Below are 26,132 nucleotides of genomic sequence, written 5' to 3' on the forward strand. Positions count from 1 at the left end.
TGATCTGTCAGGTAAGATGGTCAGGGAAGACCTCTGGGCAGAAGGAATCTGAGCAGAGGCCTGCATGAAGAGCGAGTGAGCCCAGAGGATCCCTGGAGGCACACTCCAGGCAAGGGGAACAGCCGCTGCAAAGTCTCATCTCCGAGCTAGGACTATGCCAACACTTCAGAAAACAGCACACAGGCCAGGCGTGGTGGCTCACGCCTGTAATCCCAGCACTTCGGGATGCCAAGGCGGGCGGATCACGAGGTCAGGAGATCGAGACCATCCTGGCTAACATGGTGAAACCCCGTCTCTACTAAAAATACAAAAAATTAGCCAGGCGTGGTGGCAGGCACCTGTAGTCCCAGCTACTTGGGAGGGTGAGGCAGGAGAATGGCGTGAACCTGGGAGGCGGAGCTTGCAGTGAGCTGAGATTGCGCCACTGCACTCCAGCCTGGGCGACAGACAGACTCCATCTCAAAAAAAAAGAAAGAAAAGAAAACGCCACAGCTGCCCGGGAGGCAGAGCTTGCAGTGAGCCGAGATCACGCCACTGCACTCCAGCCTGAGCGACAGAGGGAGACTCCATCTCAAAAAAAAAAAAAGAAAAAAGAAAACGCCACAGCTGGAGTAGAGTGCAGGGGGAGGGGAGGGCAGGAATGCAGGTCAGAGGGGTAGGGGAGGGGGCCCTGCAGGCCGTGCAGAGGGGCTTGGCATTTGTTCCAAGGGTGCAGAGAGCCAGTACAGGCTCGAGGGCAGGGCCGGGGCATGATCTGACTTATGTTGTCAGGATCACTCTGGCTGCTGTCCTGAGATCTGACTCAGGAGGCCAGGAGAGGAGCAGGAGCACTGCCTGGTGGAGCCCCACACTCATACACTCATGCTGCCACAGGCACCCCGCTCCTCCCCCTTCCCTACCCTGGACCCAGCTGATGCTCTCATCTCATGCCGGGACTTTCAGCAGCAGTCTCTGAACTGATTTTCCTTTCTTGGGGCCCCTGAACCTCTTCTCAATCTAATCTTCCTCTAGGACTGTGTTCCGAAATCACCTCCTACATCACAGCAACTTCCGGCTTGGAAATCCTTCAAAGGTTCCCAGTGCTTCCCAAATCAAGCCTCTCACGATTTACACCTGCTGTCATCATCTGCCCCCTTTGAGGACAGCCTCATTCCCCACTGTCCCTGCACGAGCCTTTCCCTCGGTCTGAACGGCTCCACCTGGCCCCACTGTCACCCTACGGAAGTGCTCAGTTTCACCCTCTAAGTCTTGACGACAGCATTCTCCGGACCATGCCATCCCCACTGGAAGACTCTCCCTCCTGTCCATTTACCTGCAGTCTAAACACAACTCCTCCTGAATGGTCCCAGACCATCCAGCTCATACCATAGTTAACAACTGCTACCAATAGTGACACCCTGCTCCTCCACGCCAGGCCTCACATACCTCAGCTCATTTCATACAGGAGGATGCCCAGGCTCAGGGGAAGCAACTTGTCCAAATTTGCCCAGCTTATCTGGGAGCGGCAGGGAGCTCTTCTCACCACACCACACAGCCTCCAGAGGCCCCTTCTCAGAACCCTAAGGGATATCACCTGTGCCCCTCACCCTCCCCTTCACAGAGATAGCCCTGGAGACGCAATTACTATTTCCCAAGCTTCCTGTGGCCTTCTCTGTCCTCCCTCTCAGGGCAGGGCTCAAGGTGGGCACTCAATGCTGTCCAGTCTTCTCCTACTAGGGTGGGAATGTGCCCTAACTCTATAAGGCAGAGGCTGTAATCTAGTGGTCCATGGGTCAGATGAGGCCTGCAGGAAGAGTTTGGTCTGTAGTTTTTTTTAAACTTTTTTTTCTTTTGAGACAAGGTCTTATTCTGTCACCCAGGCTGGAGTGCAGTGGCGAGCTCACAGCTCACTGCAGCCTCAACCTCCTGGGCTCAACCTCTCACCTCAGCCTTCTGAGTAGCTGGGACTACAGGCATGTGCCTCCATGCCCAGCTAATTTTGTTTATTTTTTGTAGAGAAAGGGGTCTCACTATGTTGCCCAGGCTGGTCTTAAACTCCTGGAAACAAGTGATCCTCCTGCCTTGCCTCCCAAAGTGATAGGATTACAGGTGTGAGTCACCACACCCAGCCTTTTTTTTTTTTCTTTTCTTTTTTCAAGATGGGTTCTCCCTATGTTAACCAGGTTGGTCTTGAACCCCTGGCCTCAAGTGATCCTCCCACTTCACCCTCCCAGAGTGCTGGGATTATAGGCATGAGCCACCATGCCTGGCCCGCACCCAGCCTTTTAAAACTTCTAAAATCAACTGCCAGTTGGTATGGCTTGAATTGTGTTCCCTAAAAAGATATTAGTCCTATCCCATAATACCTGTGAATATGACTTTATTTGGAAATAGTGTCTTTGCAGATGGTCAACTTAAGATGAGGTCATAAGGGTGTATCCTAATCCAATATGACAAGTGTCCTCACAGAAAGGGGAAATGGGGATCTGGTGACAGACATGCCCACAGGGAGGACACCGTGTGAAGATGAAGGCAGAGATCGGGTCAAGCTTCGACAAGCCAAGGAGCTGCAAAGATTGCCAGCAAACCGCGGAGGCTGGGGAGAGGCCTGGGACAGAATCTCCCACACGGCCTCAGAAGGAACCCACCCTGCCAACAGTTGGGTCTGGGACTTCCAGCCTCCAGAACTGTGAGACGAGAGAAACTAATACTGTAGTGTTAAAAATTTGGTAGTTTTCACATAAAAATCTGCACATCTTCCAGAGCTAGGAAGCCAGCATTCCTTGAGAGGGCCCATTCCTCCAGAAAACTAGGTCCCCACTGCCCCCGAGGCTGGGCCCCAGAGGCCAGGGCGCTGGGAGCCTTGTGGAGCCAGGCCCTCTCTCCTCTGTCTCTTCAGGCTCATTCATCCCTGCCTGCAGCATCCTTTTCTCAAGCTACTATTTACCAAACACAGGCCGTGTGCTGAGCACTTTTCGTGCGTGATCTCACTAAACTCCCACATCAGCGCTGTGGTGTTGGTGCTATTATTACCCCACTTTGCAGACGAAACTCACAGAGGCCCATGGAGATTAAGTAACTTGCTCAAGGCCACCCAGATAATAAGCTGCAGAGCTGGAGCTCAAACCCAAGGCCACCAACTGCAAAGCACATGATATTAACAGTGTGTGGCAATGATTTTTCGGCAACCTCCCTCTCCCACAGGACCGGGAGCTCCTGAAGGACAAGAGCCATGCCTAGGCTACCTCTGGCTCCCAGATGGTGGCCGACACACCGTGGGTCTGAAAGACAGATGGATAGGCTGGGTGTCTGATGCAGGGGGCTCGATCTCATCCCCGCCCCACGGGCCCCTGGTGCCCACCCTGGTTGGTGCAGTTGGCGTGTGTCTCATCACTGTAGTCTCCGCAGTCATTGTCCCCATCGCAGGTCCAGTGCTCGGGGATGCAACGCCCGCTGTTGCACTTGAACTGGGTGCTAGAACAGGAGTGGCTGCAGCCGGCTTCGTCACTGTTGTCCCCACAGTCATTGTCTGGCGGTGGGGGAAGAAGGGGAGAGGCAAAGCGGGAGTTGGTGGAGCAGCCTTCTCTGTGATCCCAGCTTGGGCCCCCTGCCCAGAACCCACCTTCAGCCCACCCTAACCCCCCCACTGGGAAAATAACAAACAGAAAAGACACAGAAACTGCATAGACTGCAGCATGCACCATGGCCCACGTGATCAGGATGAGGAGGAGGAGAAGGCTCCCGGAGGGCCCCTCACTGAAGCTCAGAAAGGCTGGGTGTAGGGAACATTAAACATTTCATTTCCCCTTTCTGGCAGGTGTGGGAACAGGGGTCTGCTTGCTTTTGGGGGAAAGGCAGGGGTTTCTCTAGTTTTGGAGGGAGAGAGGTAGGTGGGGTGCAGGCGTGGCCGGGTTGAGACAAGCTTTACAGGCCTACCCTGAGGCTGGCACTGCTGAATACCATGCTCTGGGTGCCTGGCTTACAGGGGCCCTGCCTGTGGCTGGCAAGAGTGGGGGCCACTTCTGGACCAAGCTCGCTGAGGCTGGCTGAAGGAAGCTCCTGCTTTCTCAGCATTGGGTGGGGGCTGCTCGACTTGACCCTCTGTATTTATGGGACATGTGGTGGAGACTGGGGTTTGGGTTATGTTCCTGCCTCTTTTCCAACTGGATTTGCTTCTCTAACTCTCTCCTCCCCTTGCATCTTGGGCTTTTTGTCACCACCTCTCTGTCATCTCCTTTCCTCAGAGGCTCCCTCTGCTGTCTCTGCTTCTTTCCTGACCACTATTTGCTTTCTCCCTCTGTTTTCTGCTCTCCCTCCTCTCTGTTGCTTTTTCTTCATATCCTAGCAGCTCTGGAGTGGGGGCCTGGAGAACCTGCAGGGGGCTGGGGCCAGCTGGGCTCTGGGTGATGGTGCATGTGCTTCTATGCACTGACCGGCAGGCTCAGGACAGGTCTGTTCATCAGAGCCGTCCCCACAATCCTTCTCTGAAACACAGAAACCGCCGGGGCAACCATTGGCATGCGAGACACAGCAAAAGTGAGGGGCAACATGGCACTGACCCAACACATCCGCTCACACATCAGCTGGGACAGGAACCACTGGGGCAGCACGTCACAACACAACACAGACAGAACAGAGCCCTGAGACACCACACACGGCGGTCACCTGCCCGCACATTTACACACATACTAGCCCTGGTGGCTCAAGGCTGACATCACCTGGTCCATGGCTATCTGCCAGGTGGGCTTCTGAGCCTGAAGCCCAGAGCCTGAGGGGTGCACCAAGGACTCCAGGAAATGGGGGTTTGCAAGGAGACAGGAGTCAGGCACCGGTTTCTCCTTGCTCTGCCTCTCTGGCCCATCTCACTCATCTCTCCCTGGCCTCCGAGCCCTACTAGAGGGTGGGCAGCTCAGGCCCTGCCTGGGGTAGGAATGACACTAAAAGGTGATGGTCTCCCCTTGGTCCATCGTGGCTCCCTCCAGGTATTTCTGACTTCTCCTATTTTCTCCCAGGCAACCCAGCAGGAATTCAGTGTCCTGGAGGGAGGCCCTGCTGGATTCTGAAGCCCTCTGCCTTCCCTGGAGGGCCTGGCTGTAGCCTCTAGCTGTCTTAGGAATCAGCAGGTGAAGAGAGCAAGCTCTTACCATTGTCGCATCTCCAGTTGATGTTGATACATCTGCCATTGTTGCAGGTAAACTGAGTCAGGGGGAAGCAGGTGGGATAGGCTGTGAGGAAGAAAGAGTAGCTGAGTAGGGCCTTCAGGATTACACAGCATCACAGTACTGGGCAGGTGAGTGCAGCGGCCCTCCCATAACCAGCAGCCCTTAGCCCAGTCAGGAAGGGTGGGGAAGGCCCCGCAGCAGTGCCTCGGCTGGAAACTCCACTCACTCATCCCCATGAGTCAGCAGACACAGGACCTGTGCTGAGTGCTTTTCCTGCATGAGTTTGCTGAGACACAATGCTGTGATGATGGGGCTCTCCTCTCACAGAGGCCACCGAGATTAACTCGCTCAAGGCCACCCAAGTGCTGGGTTGCAGGTGTCTCCGGCACCCCCAACTGGCATGCTCTCAGGATACCCCTCCCCCAGGCCCAGCCTGACTCCCTCTGCCCATCCCTCTTACCACACGAAGCAGACTCATCAGAGCGGTCCCCACAGTCGTCATCCAGATCACACGTCCAGGAGATGGGGATGCAGCGGCCACTGGCACAGGAGAACTGGTTGGGGGGGCAGGTGCGGGCTGGGGGGCAGGGATGGGTGTGAGTACTCATCGTCCTGACCCTCTCTTCACTGCCTCTTCTTCCCTATTATTCTCTGCCTTTGGTGTCCCTTATTTCCAAGGATCCAAAACCATTTCTCTTAGAGAATTCAAAACCATCTCTCTGGTCTCACTGGATGCTTTACTCTTTCTCTCAAGGGGTCTCTGGTATCCTCCCAGGAGGAGATCTACCCTGCCTTGTTCCTCCTCTCCAGTCTAGAGCTATGCTCTGTCCCCTGCAAGCTCAGCCCTCTCAGTTTCCCAGGCTGGGAAGGGGATAGCAGACCCCACTCCTGCTCAGGGCTCCATCCCCTCTGCCCTAAATTCTTTTCCTTCTTTCATTTTATTTTTAGAGACAGGTCTCGCTCTGTTTTCTAGGCTGGAGAGCAGTGGCATGACCATGGCTCACTGCAGCCTCAACCTCCCAGGCTCAAGTGATCCTCCCACCTCAGCCTCTCAAGTAGCTGGGACTAGAGGTGCACGCCACCACGCCTGGCAGTTTTTTAAAATTTTTTTTGTAAAGAGTGGGAGGTCTCACTATGTTGGCCAGGCTGGTCTTGAGCTCCTGGGCTCAAGTGATCCTCTCACCTCGGCCTCCCAAAGTGCTGAGATTATAGGCATGAGCCACTGAACCTGGCCCCCTCGTCTCCCCTGCCTCCTTGACTGAGGGGTGCCTCGTGTGATCTGAGCCCCACTCCACACCTGAACAAGTGGCATTGGACTCATCTTCACTGTTCCCACAGTCATTGTCCCCGTCGCAGAGCCAGCGGTTGGGGATGCACCGGTTGTTCTCGCACTTGAATCGGTCCGAGGGGCAGGTGTGCTGATCTGGGGAGGGAATGAGTCAGGGGTCAGCGAGAAGTTGGGTGCCCCCAGCTTCCTGCCCGCTCCAGTATAGGCACTGCCAGAGCCGAGCTGCCCTGCAGGCCTGCCATCCAACAGGGTGGGGCAGGGCGTGTGACTCACGGCAGAGGGCTGGGGCCTCATCACTGTTGTCCAGGCAATCGTTGTCTCCGTCACACTTCCAGCGCTCCTGGATGCAGCGGCTGTTGGCACAGGCAAACTCGCCCGGCTGGCACTGGGGTGGAGGCACGTAGGATGGGTTCGCTGTGGGCACCACAGGATCGTGAGGGGGAAAGTCAGACCCCGGTCGTGGGACAAGTACTAAGCCCTTTGCACCATTTTTGTTTGTTTTACTATTTTTTAATAATACAAAGTAATTTTTTCTAGTACAAAATTCCTCATGAAACAAATTATCTGGATGGAAACTGCAATTCTTTCCCAAGCAACAATAGCGATGTTTACTCTACTTAATGCTTGCTGTACTTCAGTGTGACCTGAGAATCAAATGGTGTCCAAGAGAGCCCATGGCCTCTATACCTCTGTCACCACCGAACAGGCTCTCCCCACTCCTTCCCTGACTTCTCCATGAACTTCCCCTTGGAAGTCATCTCCAGGAACCCCAGGGCCCTGCCCCGGTCCCTGGACTTTTTATTTCACAGTTTCATCGGTCCCACTAGCAGAAGTGAAGACGGCACCACATCCGCGCAGGCTCCACCCCTCCTGTCCCCAGAACGTATGCCTCACCATCACTATCTGTCTTGGCCCATTAGCAGCTAAATCACGACGTCCTTTGTCTGTGCCTTGGTAACCTCCACAAGTGCAGGCTCCTGTGTGAGCCCGGTCTCCAGACCTCACAGCTGGGCGCTTGCCTGGTCTGACTCATCTCCCACCCCTCTCTAATCTCTGAAACTTCCCATGGCCCCACGGGTGGCGATTTCCCCTCCCGTATCCCATGGACCATGGACCTGGAGGCTGGTATGTGTCCTCCTTGCTCCTCACTGCTGTTCCCTGGACTGTTCTTCCCCTTACATCATGCTTCTGTACCAACCTCTACTTCTGGAAGGCTCCCAGGCTGCGCCCTGTCATCTGTAAGGGTTTTTAGCTCCTGGCTCACCAGCACTTTCTCCAAAATCACTCCTGGTTCAATTCTTGGTGACTTCAACTTCCATGTGGATGATCCTCCCATTACCTTGGCCCCTCCATTCCTTAACCCCTTCAGCCAACGCCCTCTCCTGACCCCAGCCACTCCCTTCTAGGTGTACACTATGGCTGCACTGACCCATTTTCACTTCCGGGATTCTATCCTAAGGAAACCATCCAGAATATGGGCAGGCATGATGATGTGAGAAATAGCAGAGGCATGATTACAAAACAGGCTCTGGGTCAAACTTCATGGGTTTAAATCCTGCTCTAACTTTGGGCCTCAGTTTTTTCATCTGTAAAATGGGGATAATAAAACCACTTTTCCCACCAGGATGTTTTTAGGGGTAAACAAATTACTGCAAGGGAAATGTCCACGACAGTGCTGAGCACACAGTCCATGCTCAACAAACATGGGTTGTGATTATATCAAAAAACTGGACACAACCTAAACATCCAATAGTAGAGAAACGGTTGAGTAAATTACATGAAATTTATCAAATGAAATATATTTTAGCCATTAAAAATGCTGCTTATGTACTCGTTACATACTGTCAAGTGACAAAAGCAGGAAACAGAACAGTATGTGCAGCACGACTCCATTTATGTGAAAGTAAATCATAGGGAAACGTTTGGGAGGTGGTTCCCCCAAATGGTAACAGTGGTTATCTACAGGTGGTGGAATCTGGGGTGATTTGGGCTTTCTCCTTTGTGTTTTTCTATACTGTTTACTTATTTCATTGTTTTGTTTTGCTTTTTGAGATGATGTCTTGCTCTGTCGCCAGGCTGGAGTGCAGTGGCACAATCTCGGCTCACTGCAACCTCCGCTTCCCAGGTTCAAGCGATTCTCCTGCCTCAGCCTCCCAAATAGCTGGGACTACAGGCGTGTGACACCACGCCTGGCTAATTTTTGTGTTTTTAGTAGAAACGGGGTTTCACCATGTTGGCCAGGCTGGTCTCGAACTCCTGACCTCAAGTGATTCACCCGCCTTGGGCTCCCAAAGTGCTGGGATTACAGGTGTGCCCGGCCTTACTTACTCCGTTTTACAATGAACACAACCCATTTTGAATAAAAAACAAGGCTTGTTAAAATCATGCAATAATAACACAGAAAATGCTGTGACACTTGAACCAAAAAGGGCAGAAGACATTTTATAAACAGACGATTACAGCTATGTAAAAAACAATATAACCCCCCTGAGGAAAAAAGAATGGTGTTCACTTTACCACAATGCTAACAATATATGGTGCTCACTGGTGGGATTTGGGCTTTTTTCTCCTCTCTAATTTCCAACATATATATTATATGTATTTTTTAATGTTAATTTTTTTTTTTTTTTTGAGACAGAGTCTCCATCTGTCGCCTAGGCTGGAGTGCAGTGGCATGATTTCGGCCCACTGCAACCTTTGCCTCTGGGCTTCAAGTGATTCTCCTGCCTCAGCCTCCCGAGTAGCTAGGATTACAGGCACCTGCCACCACGCTTGGCTAATTTTTGTATTTTTAGTAGAGATGGGGTTTTGCCTTGTTGACCAGGCTGGTCTTAAACTCTTGACCTCAAGTGATCAGCCTGCCTTGGCCTCGCAAAGTAATTTCCAATATTTGGAACTATTATTATTTTACTTTAGTAATGGAGAAATACATTTAAAAGAAGTGAAGGATAATTTCCTCCTTCCATCCATAGCTGTCCATTCTTCACTGTTTCCCCTAATTGCCATCCCCTCACAAGTCCCTCCCAGCCTCCCATCTTCCCTAAACTCCCTCCTAGCCCCCAGAGCCTTTGCTCACCCCCTCCCTTGCTTCCTGTTGGCCCCCTCAGGGCCCCTCATTGCCTCCTTAATCTCTGACTGGGACCCTGGAGCCTCCCCTCCCCTCTCTGCGGCATCCTCCTGATGGGGTCTGCTTCCCACTCCCACCCAGCCAGGCACCTCTTACCCAAGCAAGTGACGCCGTCTGCGTCCAACACCTGGTCCTCAGCACAGGCGCACTGGCGGCTCCCAGGGGTGGCCAAGCACAGGCTGCTGCAGCCGCCATTGTTCACCCGGCATTTGTTGGTGCCAACTGTGGGGAAGGGCCATGGGGAAAGGCAAGGGGAGGAAGAGGTGAGGAGAGGTCAGAGAAGGGATAGGGGAGGAGACAAATTAAGATGTGGGGACAGAAAGAGGAAATATGGAGAGGAAGAAGATCATGTTGAAGAACAGGAGACACAGACATGGGGCAGGAAGGGAAATGGGGAACAGAGAATCAGATTGTGTTGGGGGAGTTCTCTTCTCAGGATCCTCAAAAGTCAGAGCCTAGGATCCCTGGGAAGTGCCTTCACTCCCAGGGAAGTCTCAAATCAATGCCTAAGTCCCACCACCCCTTCCAGGTCCCACGCTGCCCCCAGCCCCAAGGAGGTACCTTGCTGCTGCTGGGCATCATACATTCGGATCTCAAAGATGGGGGGCCGCTCACTGCGCAGAAGGGTCACAGTGGGGGGTGCGCCTCCTACACCCCGTTCCAAGCGGTAGACACTGCCACTCCGATACTCAGTCCAGAAGAGGTAGTTGCCATGGTGACACAGGCCAAAGGCGTGGTTCAGCTCAGGACCTTCATACACAATCTAGGGATGGAGAGGATGTTACTAAGGAGTTGGAAGAAAATTGAGGGAGGCCTGTGAGATCACTGTTTTGTACATTCATTTGTCTATGTCCTGGGCATGGGTTTTGCTTTGTTTCCCCCATTAGCCTGGGAGCCCCTGAGAGTGATAGTTTTGCACACAGTGGGATGGTAGATCCTGAAGCCAGCGGGTGATCGAGTGATCCAGCAAGGATGCTGATGGTGAGGTTGTCCATATGGTCCTCTCCTGGGCTCATTCCTATTCATTCATAGTCCCCAAACACACACACGCACACATACATGCACACACACACACTCATATGCGTGCGCGCACACACACACACTAATGAGCAGACGGGCAGTATTCATCCATTCATTTCTTCAACATTTACCAGGATCTGTTAGGGGCTGAGCTGTAGTAGGTAGTAAGAGGTGAAAACGACACGATCTCTGCCCTTGAGCTTCCCACTGTCTCAGATAGGGCACATACGGGTGATCCAGTGTGAAGAGGGGTCTGGAGATGACATCCTAGGGGAGGTAGCCCCTGAGCAGTCTGCCAGGGGAAGAGGAGCTGGGGTGAACATTCCATGTGGAATGAACTGCATGAGTAATGGCACAGAGGGCAGATGCTCTGTGACGTGTGCTGGGAGGAGCAAGCTGTCTAGTGCTGCTTGTTCAAAGAGTGTTGGGATGAAGGAAGTGGGGAGAAAAGAGACCAGAGAGGGGGTCAGGGGCCATATCATGAAGGGCCTTATATACTAGAACACGTACATGACTCGTGAAGCACATGACAACCCAAATGACCAAGTGTAGAGATATGCCATCCCTAGGCCCTCACACTTGCAGATAGTGCAGACACACACCAAGGCATGCCGTGTATCTATGCACACACATGAGGAGGCGCACATGGTGTGTATGCAGAGACTGGCACATGGACAGTCAACTTCACAGACAACACGAATAGACACAAAGAGACGCAAATGAAGGCAATCCTCAAACAAACAACACAATACATAAGATATGCAAGCTCACAGATGTACACATCTATAGATGCACAGAAAAATAGATGCACACATCTATAGAGGCACACAGGCCTGGACACACACAGATACCCACATACTCACACAGAACCTCATCCATGCCCAAGCATGGTCTAGCAACACACACAGACTCCCCCACACAGGCACATGCCTGCCCACCTTCCGGTCTGTGCCATTGAGCAGTATCGTCTCGATGCGGTCGTAGAAGGCATCCACCCAGTAGAGGCGCCCAGCTGGGATGTCCAGGCTTAGCCCATTGGGCCAAAGCACTGTCTTGGAGGTGACAAAGATGTCTCGGTGTGAGCCATCCATCCACGCCCTCTCCAGCCGCCCACGCCGACTGTCCTTGGGGTCCTCCTCCCAGTCTGTCCAGTACATCCACCTGTGGGCAGCGACTGGTCAGCATCACCTGGGCAACCCCGCCATCAACAGCCTCCCCTGTGATCCCAATCCATGAGTGCTGTCCCAGAGCTCCTCACAGGGTTCTCCTGTCCTGCTCATCACTGGACCACACATTTCATTCATTCACTCCATTCAACAAATATTTGTTGAGTGCCTGTAAGTTGGGCACAGTTTTGACATTCATGGATGCAGTGGAGACCAAGGCAGCCAAGGTCCCTGCTCCCACGGAGCTCCCATCCCACAAGAAACAGGTCAATCAAGGTTACATGGAGAGCGATAAAGGCCAGGAGGGAAATAAAGCAGGGTGATGGGGTGGAGAGTGACTGGGCTGCAGGTGGGGGTGTCAGGGGAGTGATGGAGAAGGCCACCATGAGGAGGTGGCATGAGTGAGACTTGATGTAGAGAAGAAGCCAGTCCGGCAAATATCTGGGAGTTCCAGGCTGAGGAACTCCAAGAGCAAAAGCCCTGAGGCAGGAGGAGCCGGGGTGCTTGTTTGAGAAACAGACAGCAGGCAGTGGGGACAGAACTTCAAGTGTGGGAAGCGGGATGCAGATGAGGTCAGACAAGGGCCAGGCAGACGCTGTGGGGCTGTGCAGGCCTGACAAGAACGTGGGCCTCATTCTCAGGGTAAGGGGAGCTGGTGGAAGGCCCTGAACTGGGAGTGACAGGATCAGATTTCTTCTATGTTTAAGGAATCACTCCCATTTCCCTGAAGACAGGGACTCCTTCTCCCCTTGCAGACTCTCATTCCTGCTAAAGTATCCCGCCTCACCTGCCTTCCCCTGCTTCCCTGTCCATTTCATCCTCCAGTTATCTGAGGCCCACACACTCCCAGCTCCTCCCACCCCAAGGCCTGGGAGGACTCACCCATTGAGTGGATCCACCACAATAGCCCTGGGGTGTGTCATTTTGCCCTCGATTAAAGTCTTGCGGGTCTGAGCAGCTTTCTCCAGCCTGGCCACGCTGATTGTCTTTTTGGGCCCATCGTCCGTCCAGTACAGATTGTCTCCCATCCAGTCCACGGCCACACCCTCCACATTGTGGATGCCTGTTGGGGGAAGAGGGACCGGTGATGAACAGCTTCAAAGGAAGTTCAAAGCTGCCTGCCTCTGGCCCTCCCGGACTCAGGTAACTTTGAGCAGTCTGGGCTACAGAGGGGTGCAGGGACCCTCTGGGGCCCTAGACAGATGGGTGGGGGTAGGGACAGGAGGCTGGAAAAGGAATAGGGGAAAGCCCTGTGTGCTGCCATTTGTATCAGGGCTAGCCTCTCAAAACCACACGTGGCAGATGGTAAACTACATGGCTGATGTGGGCTCTTGTGTGAGGGCATCTGGCCCGTGCCTGCATGGAGAGCTGAAACAACGGGCATGTGGCTCTGGGCACAAGTGTGACATCATATCCTAGGCCTAAAAATCCTGAACTAACAAAATGAATAAATTAGGAAGTGATTTTTCACTTAGCCAAAGCCTTCACTCCAAGTGTCCTTTAAATAGCAGTTCCCTTGGTATAGGGATCCCTAATCTTTTCCTGATGAGTTACTTTTGATTTCCCCAAAGTCTTGTGATATGATTGCTGACTGTTGATTTTCTCTGAACTGCAGTGTGGATGGGGTGCAGGGCAAAGGTTATAACTGGCATCCACCAGATTGATGGGGAGGCGGCCTGATCCTGGGGCCCAAGTGCAGATTTGGGGCAGAACTCGTACAGCTCAGAATCCTTCACATAGACATTAAAAAGACAATGCACTGTGAACCTGCCCAAGCAGCTCAGAGAGAGGACCTGGATGCAGCTCACAAAACACCATTTTCTCAGGACACATTAGCATGCAGTTTTTGGCGACTGCAAGGTCAGCTGCATAGACCCTGTGTGCGCACATACATGTGGGTGTGCCCTGTTTTGATCTGGCAGGCCTGTCTCCAATTCAAGACCTCAGTTGTCCCCTGGCTGTGTGCTGTGTGCAGCTCCAGGGCTCTGAGCCAATGCAGACAGACCCTGAGTTTTCCCAAGGGCTGGCAAGGACGGCCCATGCTGCCTAACCCATCCTAACCCTGCCTCTTTGGCTCAGCCAAGAAGGGGGTCACACAGGGGTCAATCTGTCTATCCCCTCATCTCCACGCCAACCAGTGCAGCCAGCCAGTCAGCAGGGGACCATCCTGCTGAGAGGGCACCGAGAAACAGATGCCTGGGCCCCAGCCCCCTTCCATCCCCATGGGCCACATCCCTAGGAGCCCATACCGTCCTTCAGGATGGTCTCCCGCTCAGTGCCATCAATCTTCTGGCGGCCAATGAGGTAGCTGGTGGTGTCGGCAAAGTAGATGAAGCCGGTCTCAGCGTGGAAGTCCAGGGCTCGGGGGTTCATGAGGTTTTCAATGGGGATCATGTGCTCATCCGGGACCTTGGCCCCCATATCCATGCCCCGGATGATGCCTGGCCGGCCCTTGCCATACACGAGGAACAGCTCGTGCTCCGGCTCTAGAGCAGGCACAAGCCAGGGTACAGTCAGACACACACATGACCATCATCCCCACCCAGGGGCTGCGGCCAAGGGGCTGCAATGCCCTAGCTGTGATGGGTCAGGAGACGTTAGGGATGCGAGGCTCTGGGTCAGATGGACAGACCACGCACACGCTAACATACAGGATGATGGGTCCTGGCCGCCATACCCTGGGGTCTGACCTCTGCACTCCAAGGGTAGGAAATGAGGGAAGAATAGCAGGTTTTCAGCTAAGTGCCCACTGATCAGTCATGAAATCAGTAGTATAAAAGGAGTACCTTCAAAATACGTTGGAGTCACATCACTGTTTACCACTTCCTCTGCTGCCATCCTAGTGTAAACCACATCACTTCTTGCCCACTACACTGAAAGTCTTCTGGCTACTTCCCTACTGCCCATCCCCCACCCAGCAGCAGCGTGACTTTTATACAAATGTGAATCCAATCATGTCACTTCCATTCTCAAAAGTCACTATGAGCTTCCTATCCCAGATATAATAAAATCCAACCCTTGCCTCCTTCTCTGCCCTCACACCACTCAGCCCCGCTGGCCTTCATGCTGTTCCTCTGGCTTGCCACACTCACGCTGGCCTCAGGGCCTTTGCACTGTTGATTCCCTCTGCCGGACATGCTCCTCCCTCAGGGAGTTATATGGTTGCCCTCTTCATTTCACAGAGAGCTTGGCTCAAACACCACATCCTCAGAGAGGCCCTTGCTGTCCTCATTAACTCTATTCTCTGCTTTATTTATTCATTTATTTTTAATTTTTTGAGACGAAGTCTCGCTCTGTCATCCAGGCTGGAGTGTGGTAGCACCATCTCAGCTCACTGCAACCTCCACCTCCCAGGTTCAAGCGATTCTCCTGTCTCAGCCTCCCCAATAGCTGGGATTATAGGCATGCACCATCACACCCAGCTAATGTTTGTATTTTCAGTAGAGATGGGGTTTCACCATGTTGGCCAGCCTGTCTGGAACGCCTCACCTCAAGTGATCTGCCTGCCTCGGCCTCCCAAAGTGCTAAGATTACAGGCATAAGCCACCATGCCTGACTATTCTCTGTTTTATTTTCTTCATAACCACTTATTACCACCTAAAGTTACATTTATTTGTTTCCCCAACTAGACTATAAGCTCCATGAGGCCAGGGACAACATCTGTCTCATTCGCTGCTTAATCCTGATGACCAGAACAGTGCCAAACATGTAGTGAATGCTCACTGCTCACTAGACACTTGCTGAATGAATCAGTTTAGTTTTCTGCAGAGTCCGGTGGGTGAGTGAGAAAAGCACTTTTTTCGAATATGGATTCAAGTCCCATCTCTGCCCTCACTAGCAGGTACACTCTGGAACACTTCCTTCATCTCCCTGCATGTCAGACAGAGGCAGCCGGGCTGTGGGGGACACCTGAGGAACCCTCCCGCAGCCTCCCAATGGGCACACACCCTCTTCCCTGTCACTCACTCTTGCATGACTTCCCGTCACTGCCCAGGCTGAAGCCGGAACGGCAGCGGCAGGTCCGCGCCTTGTGGCTGTTGGCCAGCAGGCAGATGTCAGAGCAGCCACCCGGCTTCCCATACTGGTCGTTTTCACAGGCATGGCTCCTCACTGGGGGCAGGGTGAAGAGCTGTTAGGACCCCTCAGAGCCCCTGTGCCAGGCCTTGAGAAGGCTTCCTGAATCTGACCACACCCCCCGCTGCTGTGGTCTTTGTGCTCGCTATCCCATTTTAGGATTTGGAAGCCACAGGGGTGGAAACCCTCTGCCCCCCAACAACCCAGCCTTCAAACTCTTGGGGTGGGGGCTTCAGTAGTCAGGGAAGAGAGTTCCAGGGTTGCCCATGGCCAGGTGCTCCTGCTCCAGACTGGCAAGGGGAATGGGAGGGACAGAGTGGGATCTGGAGGCTGAGTGGGTGGATGGGGGCTGGCAGGGGAAGCTGAGGGGCCAGGGCAGGTAGCCCGAGTGGCTGGCTAGGAGAATCGGTCATGACATGAAAGAAGCCAGGGTCCCCACAGGAGGGCCCATAGAGGGGCTGTGATCCCAAGGTCCCAGAGCCATCATGGGGTAAAGCCAGCTTTGGAGGGGCCATGGAGCCCTGCTCACCTCGGGGCTGACGCCTCTGGTGGTAGATGTGGAGGGCACCACCCTTGTCCACCCGGGTGACAACCTGGTACTCGGTGCTGTTAAAGCGGTTCACACGGATCACACTCGTCTTCTGCTGGGCATTGGCATTGTCCGAGTTGGTGGCATAGAGATAATTCTCAAACACGGTCAGGCCGTACAGGTGCTCGATCTGAGACGGGCAGGCAAGAATAGACAGCATGAGATGACAGGGGTTCCTCCCTCTGTCCTGGAGATCCCCTCAGTTTCCTCCAGACTTCATGACCTGCATTCCCCAATTCATCCTGTAGTTTTTAATTTTTATTTATTTATTTTGAGACGGGACCTCATTCTGTCACCCAGGCTGAAGTGCAATGGCACGATCACGGCTCACTGCAGTCTCCACCTCCTGGGCTTAAGCGGTCCTCCTGCTTCAGCCTCCTGAGTAGTTGGGACTACAGGAACATACCACCACACCTGGCTAATTAAAACAAATTTTGTGTAGAGATGGGGTTTCCCTATGTTGCTCAGGCTGGTCTCGACCTCCGAGTCTCAAGCAATTCTCCTGCCTCAGCCTCCCAAAGTGCTGGGATTACAGGTGTGGGCTACCGTGCCTGGCCCCACCATTTTTTAACTCAATGCTTTACTCCTGTCTCCTCTGGCTGGACTAACCTATTCTGAAGATTTTTGCTTACCAAGATCCCACTCATCCTCTACAGAGCATGTCTTCAAAGAATTTATGGGATCTTCTAACCAGAGATGTTTTCTCCTTCTATACATCCTCCGTGACACTGCTATCTATCCGTGTCTGGCACGGTGATTTGTGGACTTACCTAACCCACTCTACTCAGACCCCTTGAGGGCAGAAACCCTGTCCTTCACAGAATTAGGCACTCGGTAGACACTTTAGTGATTTTAGACTGAATTAGAGTTGGGCTCTAAACTCTGTCCACAGAGGACATTCTTAGTCTGTTATGAGGGCTAAGAGGACACACTTGCCCCAAGCAAGTCCTGTAACACCCCTGACTACCCACATAGCTTATCTGCGGTGGCCAACTGTCCTAGTTTGCCTAAGACAAAGGTAAGGGTTTGCTGGCTTACCAGACTTTCAGGGCTAAAACTGGGACAGTCCTAGGCAAACTGGGCTGGTTGCTTACACTAATTATCCCACAATGGAGATGCCACCTCTGAGCCAGCAAGGCTTCTAGACCAAGTTCCAGTGCTATCACCCGGCTTTGTAAACACAGGCAAATCACCTAACCTCTTTGATCCTGCTTTTTCATCTGCTGAAAGGGAACTGAACCACCTCCCTGTTCATCAGCTAGGGGTTATTATAAGGGTCAAATGAGAAACAGGAAGTAAACAGAAGTGGTGTTTCTAAAATGACTGTTCCCATCACAGTGGAACCCGTATCTTGTCCTTTCTCTGCAGTATTCAACCCCACCCCACTCCCACTAGAGGCCTGGGGCATCCACGCTCTTTACCAGGAGACTCAGAGAACGGTTCCCCTACAGAGGCTTCCCCCTTCACCAGAAGGCCCTGGATCATGGTTCCCCCACAAAACCTCAGACAGTAGCTCCCTCACCAGGATGCCCTGGATGATGGTCTGGCGGCCCTTGCCCTCATAGTCCACCACTTCAATATAGTCCAGGTAGGCATCTGCCCAGTAGACAAGGCGGCTGACCAGGTCCAGCGTGATGCCGTGAGGAAACACAATCTTGCTGTCGACGAGCTTGGTGCGGTTCTGCCCATCCATGTCACAGCGTTCCACCTTTGGGATCTGCCCATAGTCAGTGAAAAACACCTTCCTGTGGGAAGATGCATGTTAAATGGGGTCTGGACATTGGGCACCCTCCTTACCATTGTAGCCTCAGCCTCCCACCTTCCAGGGCCAGAACCCCGCCTGCCACTCTCACCCCATGGCAGGGTCCAGGGCAATGCCCTTGGGGTTGTAGAGTTCCAGGTCTAGCAATGTGACACATGTGTCCCCGTTTCTGTTGCAGACAAAGATCCTATCATCGATGTCATCCACAAAGTAGAAGTTGCCTGTCAGCCAGTCGATGGCCATCTGTTCCACGTCTGGAGAGTACAAATGAAAGAGCCATGGGGTGGGGTAGGCCCTCTTGCAGAGATGCCCACCCTTTGCTGGTGAGAACCCACACCTGGAAGCCCACCTTCTCTGGACGCCCTCCCACCCAACACCCCCATGCTTAGCTCAGAGTGGATATACAGGAGGGCTTGCATAAATGCTGGCTGGCTGGTTGACTGACAGACTTCCCAATTCTAGCCCATCCTTGAAAAGGGACCATCTTCTTGGGGCACCAAAAGGTAGAGAGCACAGGTCCACTAGCTCAGTCCAGTATTTTTTTTTTTAACTTTGCTTTTACTTGGGATAAGAGCACTGAGGCTACCAAAACATAACACATCTTTGCTTTTCACTGGACTTTTGTCTACTATCTACAGTAAATCTAGTTATCTCATGCTAACCAGAAGCACTGACTGGAAGCTGGACATATGGCATAAATTTTTAAAGTGGAAAAGCAGGGTACACGCTAATAAACCCAGTTTGGGAGAAAAGTATTTCAAAATATGAACTCTACAGAGATGCAAAAGGGAAGATCCATGGGGGCAAAAGGTTGGGCACCAGTGACATGGGCCAAACTTCCTCTACTCAGCCCCAGTCCCCTGTTCCTGCAATGTCCTTATTGCTCAATGTCCTCATGTCCTGGGGAGGGTCAGAAGAGGTGGGGAATAAGTCATAGGGCTGGAGGAGAGAGAGTCTAGGAGGAGGGCCATGAAAGAATCCTCAGGGCAAACTGAGGCATGGCTCAGAAAGAGATGGGGCTTACGGAGGATGGGAGTGGGGGAAGGAGATGGAGCCCAGCGGCCTAGACTCAGTTTCAGGCATGGTTCTGGAGGAGATGGAAGAAGCCAAGAAGAGCCAAAGGAAAGAGAGGCAGGGCAAGGGTGGCCGGAAGTCAAGGAGGCAGGAAGTCTGGGGACAGGGACACATGCTGGCCTCCTCTGGGCTCCTCCTCTCCAGGACCACTGGCTTCCTTCCATCTACTCACTACCTCCTTCAATTACCACCATCAGAGATGGTGCCTCTTGCAAACTGGGAAACTCCTAAGGCAGTGACTTTCTGGGACCCCTGCCTGGAACTCCATCTCCAACAGTTTCCCCAACAAGTAAAGAAATCTTTGGGCTACCTGCTTTGGGCTGAAACTCATCCTCCATTACCCATACTCAACCCAGTACGGATTCTTCTGCCCCCACACAGCTACAGGTATAATGACTTGCTGTTCTGCTCGACCCCTCCCTAATTCCCCCTCCTCCCCACAGGGATTCAGGGGCTGCTCCCTAACAGTGGGTGAGGGTGGGGTGGGGGCAAAAAGAACAGGAACGCCGCTCTCAAGGAACTTGGCTGGGCCCTGACACTGACTCAGAGTCACAGGACAGGAAGGGAAGGAGCCAACTGAGGGCTTCATCAAACTAGTTTCTTCTTCAGGTCCTCTCTGCTAAATCCCATCCCAATGCCTGGAGAACAAGGCCACAGAGACGAGGTACTACCCCTGTAAGTATTCATGCATCCCCAAGCCCAGCCACTCTTTCCTCTGGGCCCCCAATACTGTCCCATCCTCACAAGATTGGAGAGAGGGGGAAGAGTAGCTTGAGGAGGCCAAGGCCCTGTAGGAAGAGGGCCTAGTGCAGGGGTAAGGCAACCAAATTCTTTGCCCCACACGCTGTAACCACAGAGAAAACAGATTCAAATGAATGCTGCTGGGCTGCCTCCAAAGGAAATCGAAGTCTCAAAGCAGGGACCTGCCTGCATCCCCTGGCAGCCAGCAGGGTGGCTGGAAGTCAAACAGGGCTGCGTGCCCTTTACTTGGTGGGCACGGCAGGGGTCTGGGGGCTGCTGGCATGTATATGAACTTCATCAGTGAAAGCTGTTTTCCCAGCACCAGCTGGCGCAGCTACGGCCGGCCTTCTCCCCGACTTCCTGAGGCTTCCCTGAGTCACTGCCCAGCCCTAGGGCTGGCAATACCCTGCCCCTGCTCCCCCTATCCACCCTTCTCTTGGCAAGAGAGAGAAGGAAGAAACCTGCAGAGATCTGATGCCGCTATCCCAGGTGCAGCTCCACAATCAGCCCCCCCCCAGCCTCAGGATGTGGCCTGGATTCCCTCCCAATTCCGGGAAGGAAGGCAGAGAGATCATCCCTGCTCTCAGATATTTACCCTTGGCCGGTCTCCCTTCCACCTCCCCAAAGGCCAGGCAGGGCCCCACTCAGCAGGCCGGTGAGGAGTTGGCAAGAACTGGAGTCCTCGGCCTGCCTGGCCTCCCCTTTGGTATTTTTGCAGCTGGAGACTATTAGTTGCAAGCAAAAATCCTTTGTTATCCAACCCCCTGCACCACATTATTTTTCTCTCTCCTAAAGTTCAGATTCCTCTGCCTGCCCCACCACACACACACATGCACACACACGCACACACGCACATATGCACACACAAATGCACGCACAATCACACACACACACATATGCACACACAAATGCACGCACAATCACACACACACACATACACTTGGCCACCACTCCAAGGCCAGTGTAGAGAGATGGGCTCAAATGGAGAGGAGGAACCTTGCCTCCAGGGCTGCCCTATAGGCAGTATCTGGGCCACCCCTCTCTGTCTTATGAATTGGGGTCCAGGTGGAGTCCTGGGCTTCAGCCCAGAGATCCTGAGCATTCTGGCTCCACCAACCCTGAGGGGAGCCGTCCCCTTGTGGCCCAGCCTTCTAAGGGCCAACCACCTGAGTGCACCTTCTGAAGAGGCTCTGGCCAAAGGCCGAAAATCCTGAGGACAGGAGAATCTCAAATAAACCAAAGGGGAGAGAGGGAGGCTGTGTTGTGGAAGGAGTTGGGGGTGGTCTAGGGGCAGAGGGGCAGGGGATTCCAGCATGAAGAGGGAGGCTAGGAAGCAGGGAAGAGGTGCAGGAGTCAGACGAGAGACCACAGCTGCCCATTATGGCACAGAGGACTTTCAGTTCCAGGCCCCAGAATAGACCTGGTGTCCTGGCACCCCATCCCACTGCTCTCTGCACTCACTACAACTCCAGCTTTTCTCAACTTCTCCATCATTCCCATTGTTCAAGAGGCATTTCCATACATGGTGGCTGCTTTCCCAAACACACGGGACCCACCCCATGCCCAAAAAGACTCTAGCTTCAGCTGCAGGATTCTAGTCACCTGCTCTAAAATAAGGAAATCGGAAGGAAGGAAGAAGCCTTTATGTCCTGAGAAAATGTCACCCAACACATCTACACACCCAAGAGTGTATACACATCCAAAGAGGTCCCTGGACCTCTAACCACATCCCCAGGGAGCACACTAGATTCTGGCCCTTGTTCCAGGAACCTCCCCACCTCTCCTCATATCATTCTGCTCTGCCCTGGGTCCAACTGGGTCCTAGACACTGACAGCCTGAGTTTGAATTCTGGTTCTGTCACCTTCCAACTGAGGCTATGAGCAAGTTACTTAATGCCTCTGAGTCTCTGTTTCCTCATTTGTAAAACTGGATGGTACACTAACTGCACTTAGCATGAGGCCTGGTGCATGATAAACACTCCCCACATGGGGGCTGTGGTTCCCACCATGTCCTCCCCTCCCTGAGCCCATCCTTTCCCACCTTTTCCACCAAGTCGCCCTCTGTGCCTCCAGCCAGAGCCCTGTGGCCTCCTGACTCTAGGTGGGCCCTCCAGGTGGGCCATTTGGGGCTAACATCTACTACTCATCAAGACTCGGCTCAGGCTCCCAGAAGGAAGCTTGCCCTATTAGAAGGAAGTTTTCAAGGCCAGGCTCAGTGGCTCACGCCTGTAATCCCAGCACTCTGGGAGGCTGAAGCAGGTGGATCATGAGGCCAGGAGATCGAGACCATCCTGGCTAACATGGTAAAACTCTGTCTCTACTAAAAACACAAAAAATTAGCCAGGCATGGTGGCGGGCACCTGTAGTCCTAGCTACTTGGGAGGCTGAGGCAGAAGAATGGCGTGAACCCGGGAGGCAGAGCTTGCAGTGAGCCGAGATTGCGTCACTGCACTCCAGCCTGGGCGACAGAGTGAGACTCCATCTCAAAAAAAAAAAAAAAAAAAAAAAAGAAGGAAGTTTTCCTGTTACAGGCTCCATAGGCCTCTGGAGCTTCTTTGATCATGGCCTCTTCACCTGACTGCAAATACTGTAAGGAGAGCGCTGCCTTTTGTCTTTGTCTCAGGCGTCTGACACACATGTATTGATCCATTGAACAAATATTTATTGAAGACTGAGTCTGTTGTTCTAGAGCTGGGACATCATTTTCCCCCTGTCTTCTACTGCCAGGATCCTGCCTCTCTGGCCTTGGGACACTCCAAGACAGTGGGAGAGGACAGTCTGTCTAGTAATCCTACTCAGGGATCTCGCCTGGGCCTGGGAGAGATGGCGGAGAGTCTGAGGACTTCGAAGGTGGGAAGGAGACCTCCTGGCGAGCCTGGCAGAAGCTCTGCTAAACGATGTGGCCTCATGCTCCTTGTTTCCTGCTGGGTCCCGACTTCAGCTCTTCCTTCCACCAGCCAGTCTGGAGCTTAGCCGTGTTGTGTCGCCTCATTCTCCTGGGCTCTCTTCCTGCTCCTGCCTGTGATTCCAGCCTGTGGTTATGTCCTGCTACCTTCCCCTGCCTGGCTTAGGTCCCCAAGAGGCATTTCGACCTAGATCCCAGGGATGATGCCTGGATTCCACTCAGCCCATCTTAGGGTCTTCCCTCTATTGAGAAATCCTTGCCGGGCTCTAAAACACATCTCTCTTGCTTAAGTTACTTCCTTTGGCTTGAAAACAGCGAGGGGAGTGCTGGGAGCAGTCTGGGTGGAGAGGCAATTTCAAGGAGACAGCGGGGGAGGAGAGGACAGGGCTGGATCTGGGCCGGGAGACACAGGGCTGGCCCTGGCCAGGAGAGAGGAGGAGCAAGAGTGAGCTGTTAAATGATTAGGAAACTCAGAACAGGAATGGGAAGCAAAAGTGCCAGGATGCAGGGGGCCTAGGCCAAAGAGTGGGGCGGCTAGAGCCACCCCTCCCCAAACAGCCTGGCATCCCATGGGTCAGAAAGGCCAAGGAAAGGCATGGTTAGCTTTCACATGTGAAGTCTGGAAGTGCTTTGTAGGCAGGGTGGGAGGCTGAGAGGGTCCAGGGGTGCCCAGCACAGTGGGGAGGTAGCACCCCTTCCAGCAGCAGCAGCCAGTTCATTAGACTCAGAGGGACTGCTGTCTGCCCCTTCTTTGCCTCCCCTCTAGACAAATCACTACCCCATTTCCTGCTGTGATTTCGAAAACACACACACTAAAAAAATAAATAAATAAAAGAAAGGGAGAGGAAGGGAAAAGTGAAGTTGGCCAGCTGGACCTGGGACCCATTTCGCAACCTTGCTGCCTGCAGCCTAGGGGCCCTTTGCTGAGCTCCCCAGCCACCTCCTTCTTCCCCATGCAGCATGGTGCAGGGAGGGGAACCCTGAGACCTCTGAGAGCCCCTTCAGACCATCCTTTCACACACAGTCCAAACTCCTGAGTGACTTCAGCAAACCCGATTTCCTTCAAGGCCTCTATTTACAACCTCAGAACCTCCCCTCACCATACACACCCATGTTCCCAGGACCCCAATCTTGCAGTCTGCCTCATTCTTTCTACAGTGGTGGCATCCTCCAAGGTGAAGGGAATACAGATCAGAGGAACTCAGCTTAGGAAATGCAGGGCTGGGCTGGGGTCGGTAGACTGCACCACCAGCCCTGCCCAGGGGCAGCCTGGCAGGAGGCTGGACAAAGCTGGGTTACAGGCTCCATAGGCCTCTGGAGCTGAGAGACTGGTCAGAGGTGGGGGTGAGAGTGCGCAGGCCTGGTTCCTGACTCAGGGACTATCAGGCCTGTTGATCCCTCTGGGCCTCAATTTTCAGAACTTTAGTCTTTTGTGTATCACTTTCAAAATGTCTGCCATGCTTATGTACAGCTTGCGCTACTGTTTATTACCAGTTATTTCAATTAACTTACTTTTCTTATTTCGCTGCATGCTAAACAATTGCTGAAGTAACAGATTTGATGTGCTAGTTACAGGAGTTTCCTAATACATATCAAATAAAAACGTAACTATAACAGTTAAAAAAAAAAAAAAAGCTTGTCCAGGTACCATCTAAAATCAAATCAATGCATAGCCCCTTTGAGAAAGCAGTCGTGAAAGCCAGGGCTGCTCTTGGTACTGGCCAAGGGTCTTGCCTTCTCTTCCGGCTCTCACCATCGAGTTCTCCGGTCTTGGAATTCGAGCCTCATAGACCTCCCCAAACCACTGGGCCAGCGGCAGAGGGGAGGGGGAGGTAATCTCAGGTGGGAGGAAAAGAGATGACCCACCCAGTCCAGGGGGATAACACTGGGCCTGAGGCAGGACGGTCAGCAGCCCTGGGGCATTGAAGAGGAATGTTCACACACTGCAGGGCCTGGGGGTGGGGGGGCCCTCGGGGGCTCTCAGGACTCCACAACAGGTCTGACTCACATGGCCCAGGACACATGTGAACCAGGCTCATTTCCTGGCCTCCTTCCTTCTTTCTATTCTATTTCTGCTTCCAGAGTTTTCTCTGGGGCAGGCTCCCCCTTCTGCCTGCACCACCGGGCTGGCCTCGCTGGCTCGAACACCCCTCAATTGTCAGACTCCTCCCTCTGTGTGCACCCCTGCTGCATGAGGCTCAGCCCCAGGGGTCCAACAGAGGTAGGTCACAGTCACAGCACAGAATGGAAGGCTTGCAGGGAGGGCTGCCCTGGAGGGCAGAGTGAAAGCAGGGGAAAGCTGCAGCCTTTCTTCTTCATCCTCCTTGGGGAGCTAATTACAGGCCAGCAGCCGCTGTGCAGGTGAGTGCCTGGGACCAGCCACCCTACACACCAGGGCAGGCCAGTCAGCATCTCCTGGGGAGGGGGATGACCCGGGAACTGGGGGAGGGGCTAGGGGAGAGACACTGACATCCTCAGTTTGGGACCCATAATTAGTTTGTGGGAGAGAGCAAAACAACCATCCTCAGGGTGACAGCCAGACATTCAGGCGGCAGGGGTGTGGAGCAGGGGGAGGGCAGGGAGGAAGGGACAGAAGCTGGGATGAGAGAAACCCACTCATTTACCCCACAAGCATTTCCCCTTGGACTCTTCTAGCCTCCTGGACTCTGCCCCTGAGAGGCCCAGTGAGTTTAGCAGACTGGGAGGCAAGGCAAATCTGTTTGCCAAGGGAGGGGCACCAGCTTCTCCTGGGGAGGAAGTCAGATAAGGAGACGAGGCCAGAGTAGAAGTTGAGAAGGTTACCTCCAGGACACCCCATAGCCACCTACCCACAAGCCCACTGTATGGCAAGATGCAGGGCTGGGGAGGAAACTGACAAGCTGTCTGCCCAGACAGGCCTGTTGAGTAGGTCAGTGGACAAGGAACAGGGGGAGGGCAGCTGCACAAGAGGGTCTAGCACCAACCCCACCTCATCAGCCATGGGGTTCCCTGAGTCACCCACTCGTTAAGAGCTCAGCCAACCAGGCTTGACAGCCCCCAGCTCAGCACCCCAAGGAGGACACATGTCTGATCACAGGTGAGCTGTGGACAGCAGCAGCCCAAGGACGCTATCAGGGATGCTCTGGAGGAGCCAAAGGCAGAAATGTGAACCTTACGCTGAGGCCACGGAGAGTGAGGGCTCTCAGAGGAACCCCTGCTCGCCACCATCCCGGGGAGGGGCCTTTCTCTCTCCCAGAATGAATCCC

At 53.4% G+C, this 26,132-nt stretch overlaps 1 protein-coding gene across 2 annotated transcripts in view; it reads right to left on the minus strand.

The window, feature by feature from the left end:
- LRP1 (LDL receptor related protein 1) overlaps positions 1-26,132 on the minus strand; it is an 85,312-nt gene that overhangs the window by 41,093 nt on the left and 18,087 nt on the right. For both annotated transcript variants that reach the window (XM_016924881.4, XM_016924882.4), the window contains exons 7-20: positions 18,259-18,421; positions 17,928-18,150; positions 16,346-16,535; positions 15,709-15,852; positions 13,992-14,228; positions 12,625-12,805; positions 11,515-11,737; positions 10,118-10,319; positions 9,653-9,778; positions 6,703-6,843; positions 6,439-6,564; positions 5,602-5,718; positions 5,124-5,204; positions 3,341-3,508 (exon numbers count right to left, since the gene is read on the minus strand). In XM_016924881.4, the coding sequence (XP_016780370.1) occupies positions 3,341-3,508; positions 5,124-5,204; positions 5,602-5,718; positions 6,439-6,564; positions 6,703-6,843; positions 9,653-9,778; positions 10,118-10,319; positions 11,515-11,737; positions 12,625-12,805; positions 13,992-14,228; positions 15,709-15,852; positions 16,346-16,535; positions 17,928-18,150; positions 18,259-18,421 (2,322 nt within the window). The remainder of the gene's footprint in view (positions 1-3,340; positions 3,509-5,123; positions 5,205-5,601; positions 5,719-6,438; positions 6,565-6,702; positions 6,844-9,652; positions 9,779-10,117; positions 10,320-11,514; positions 11,738-12,624; positions 12,806-13,991; positions 14,229-15,708; positions 15,853-16,345; positions 16,536-17,927; positions 18,151-18,258; positions 18,422-26,132) is intronic.

This window comes from Pan troglodytes, chromosome 10 (assembly GCF_028858775.2).
Source record: "Pan troglodytes isolate AG18354 chromosome 10, NHGRI_mPanTro3-v2.0_pri, whole genome shotgun sequence".
Taxonomy (NCBI): domain Eukaryota; kingdom Metazoa; phylum Chordata; class Mammalia; order Primates; family Hominidae; genus Pan; species Pan troglodytes.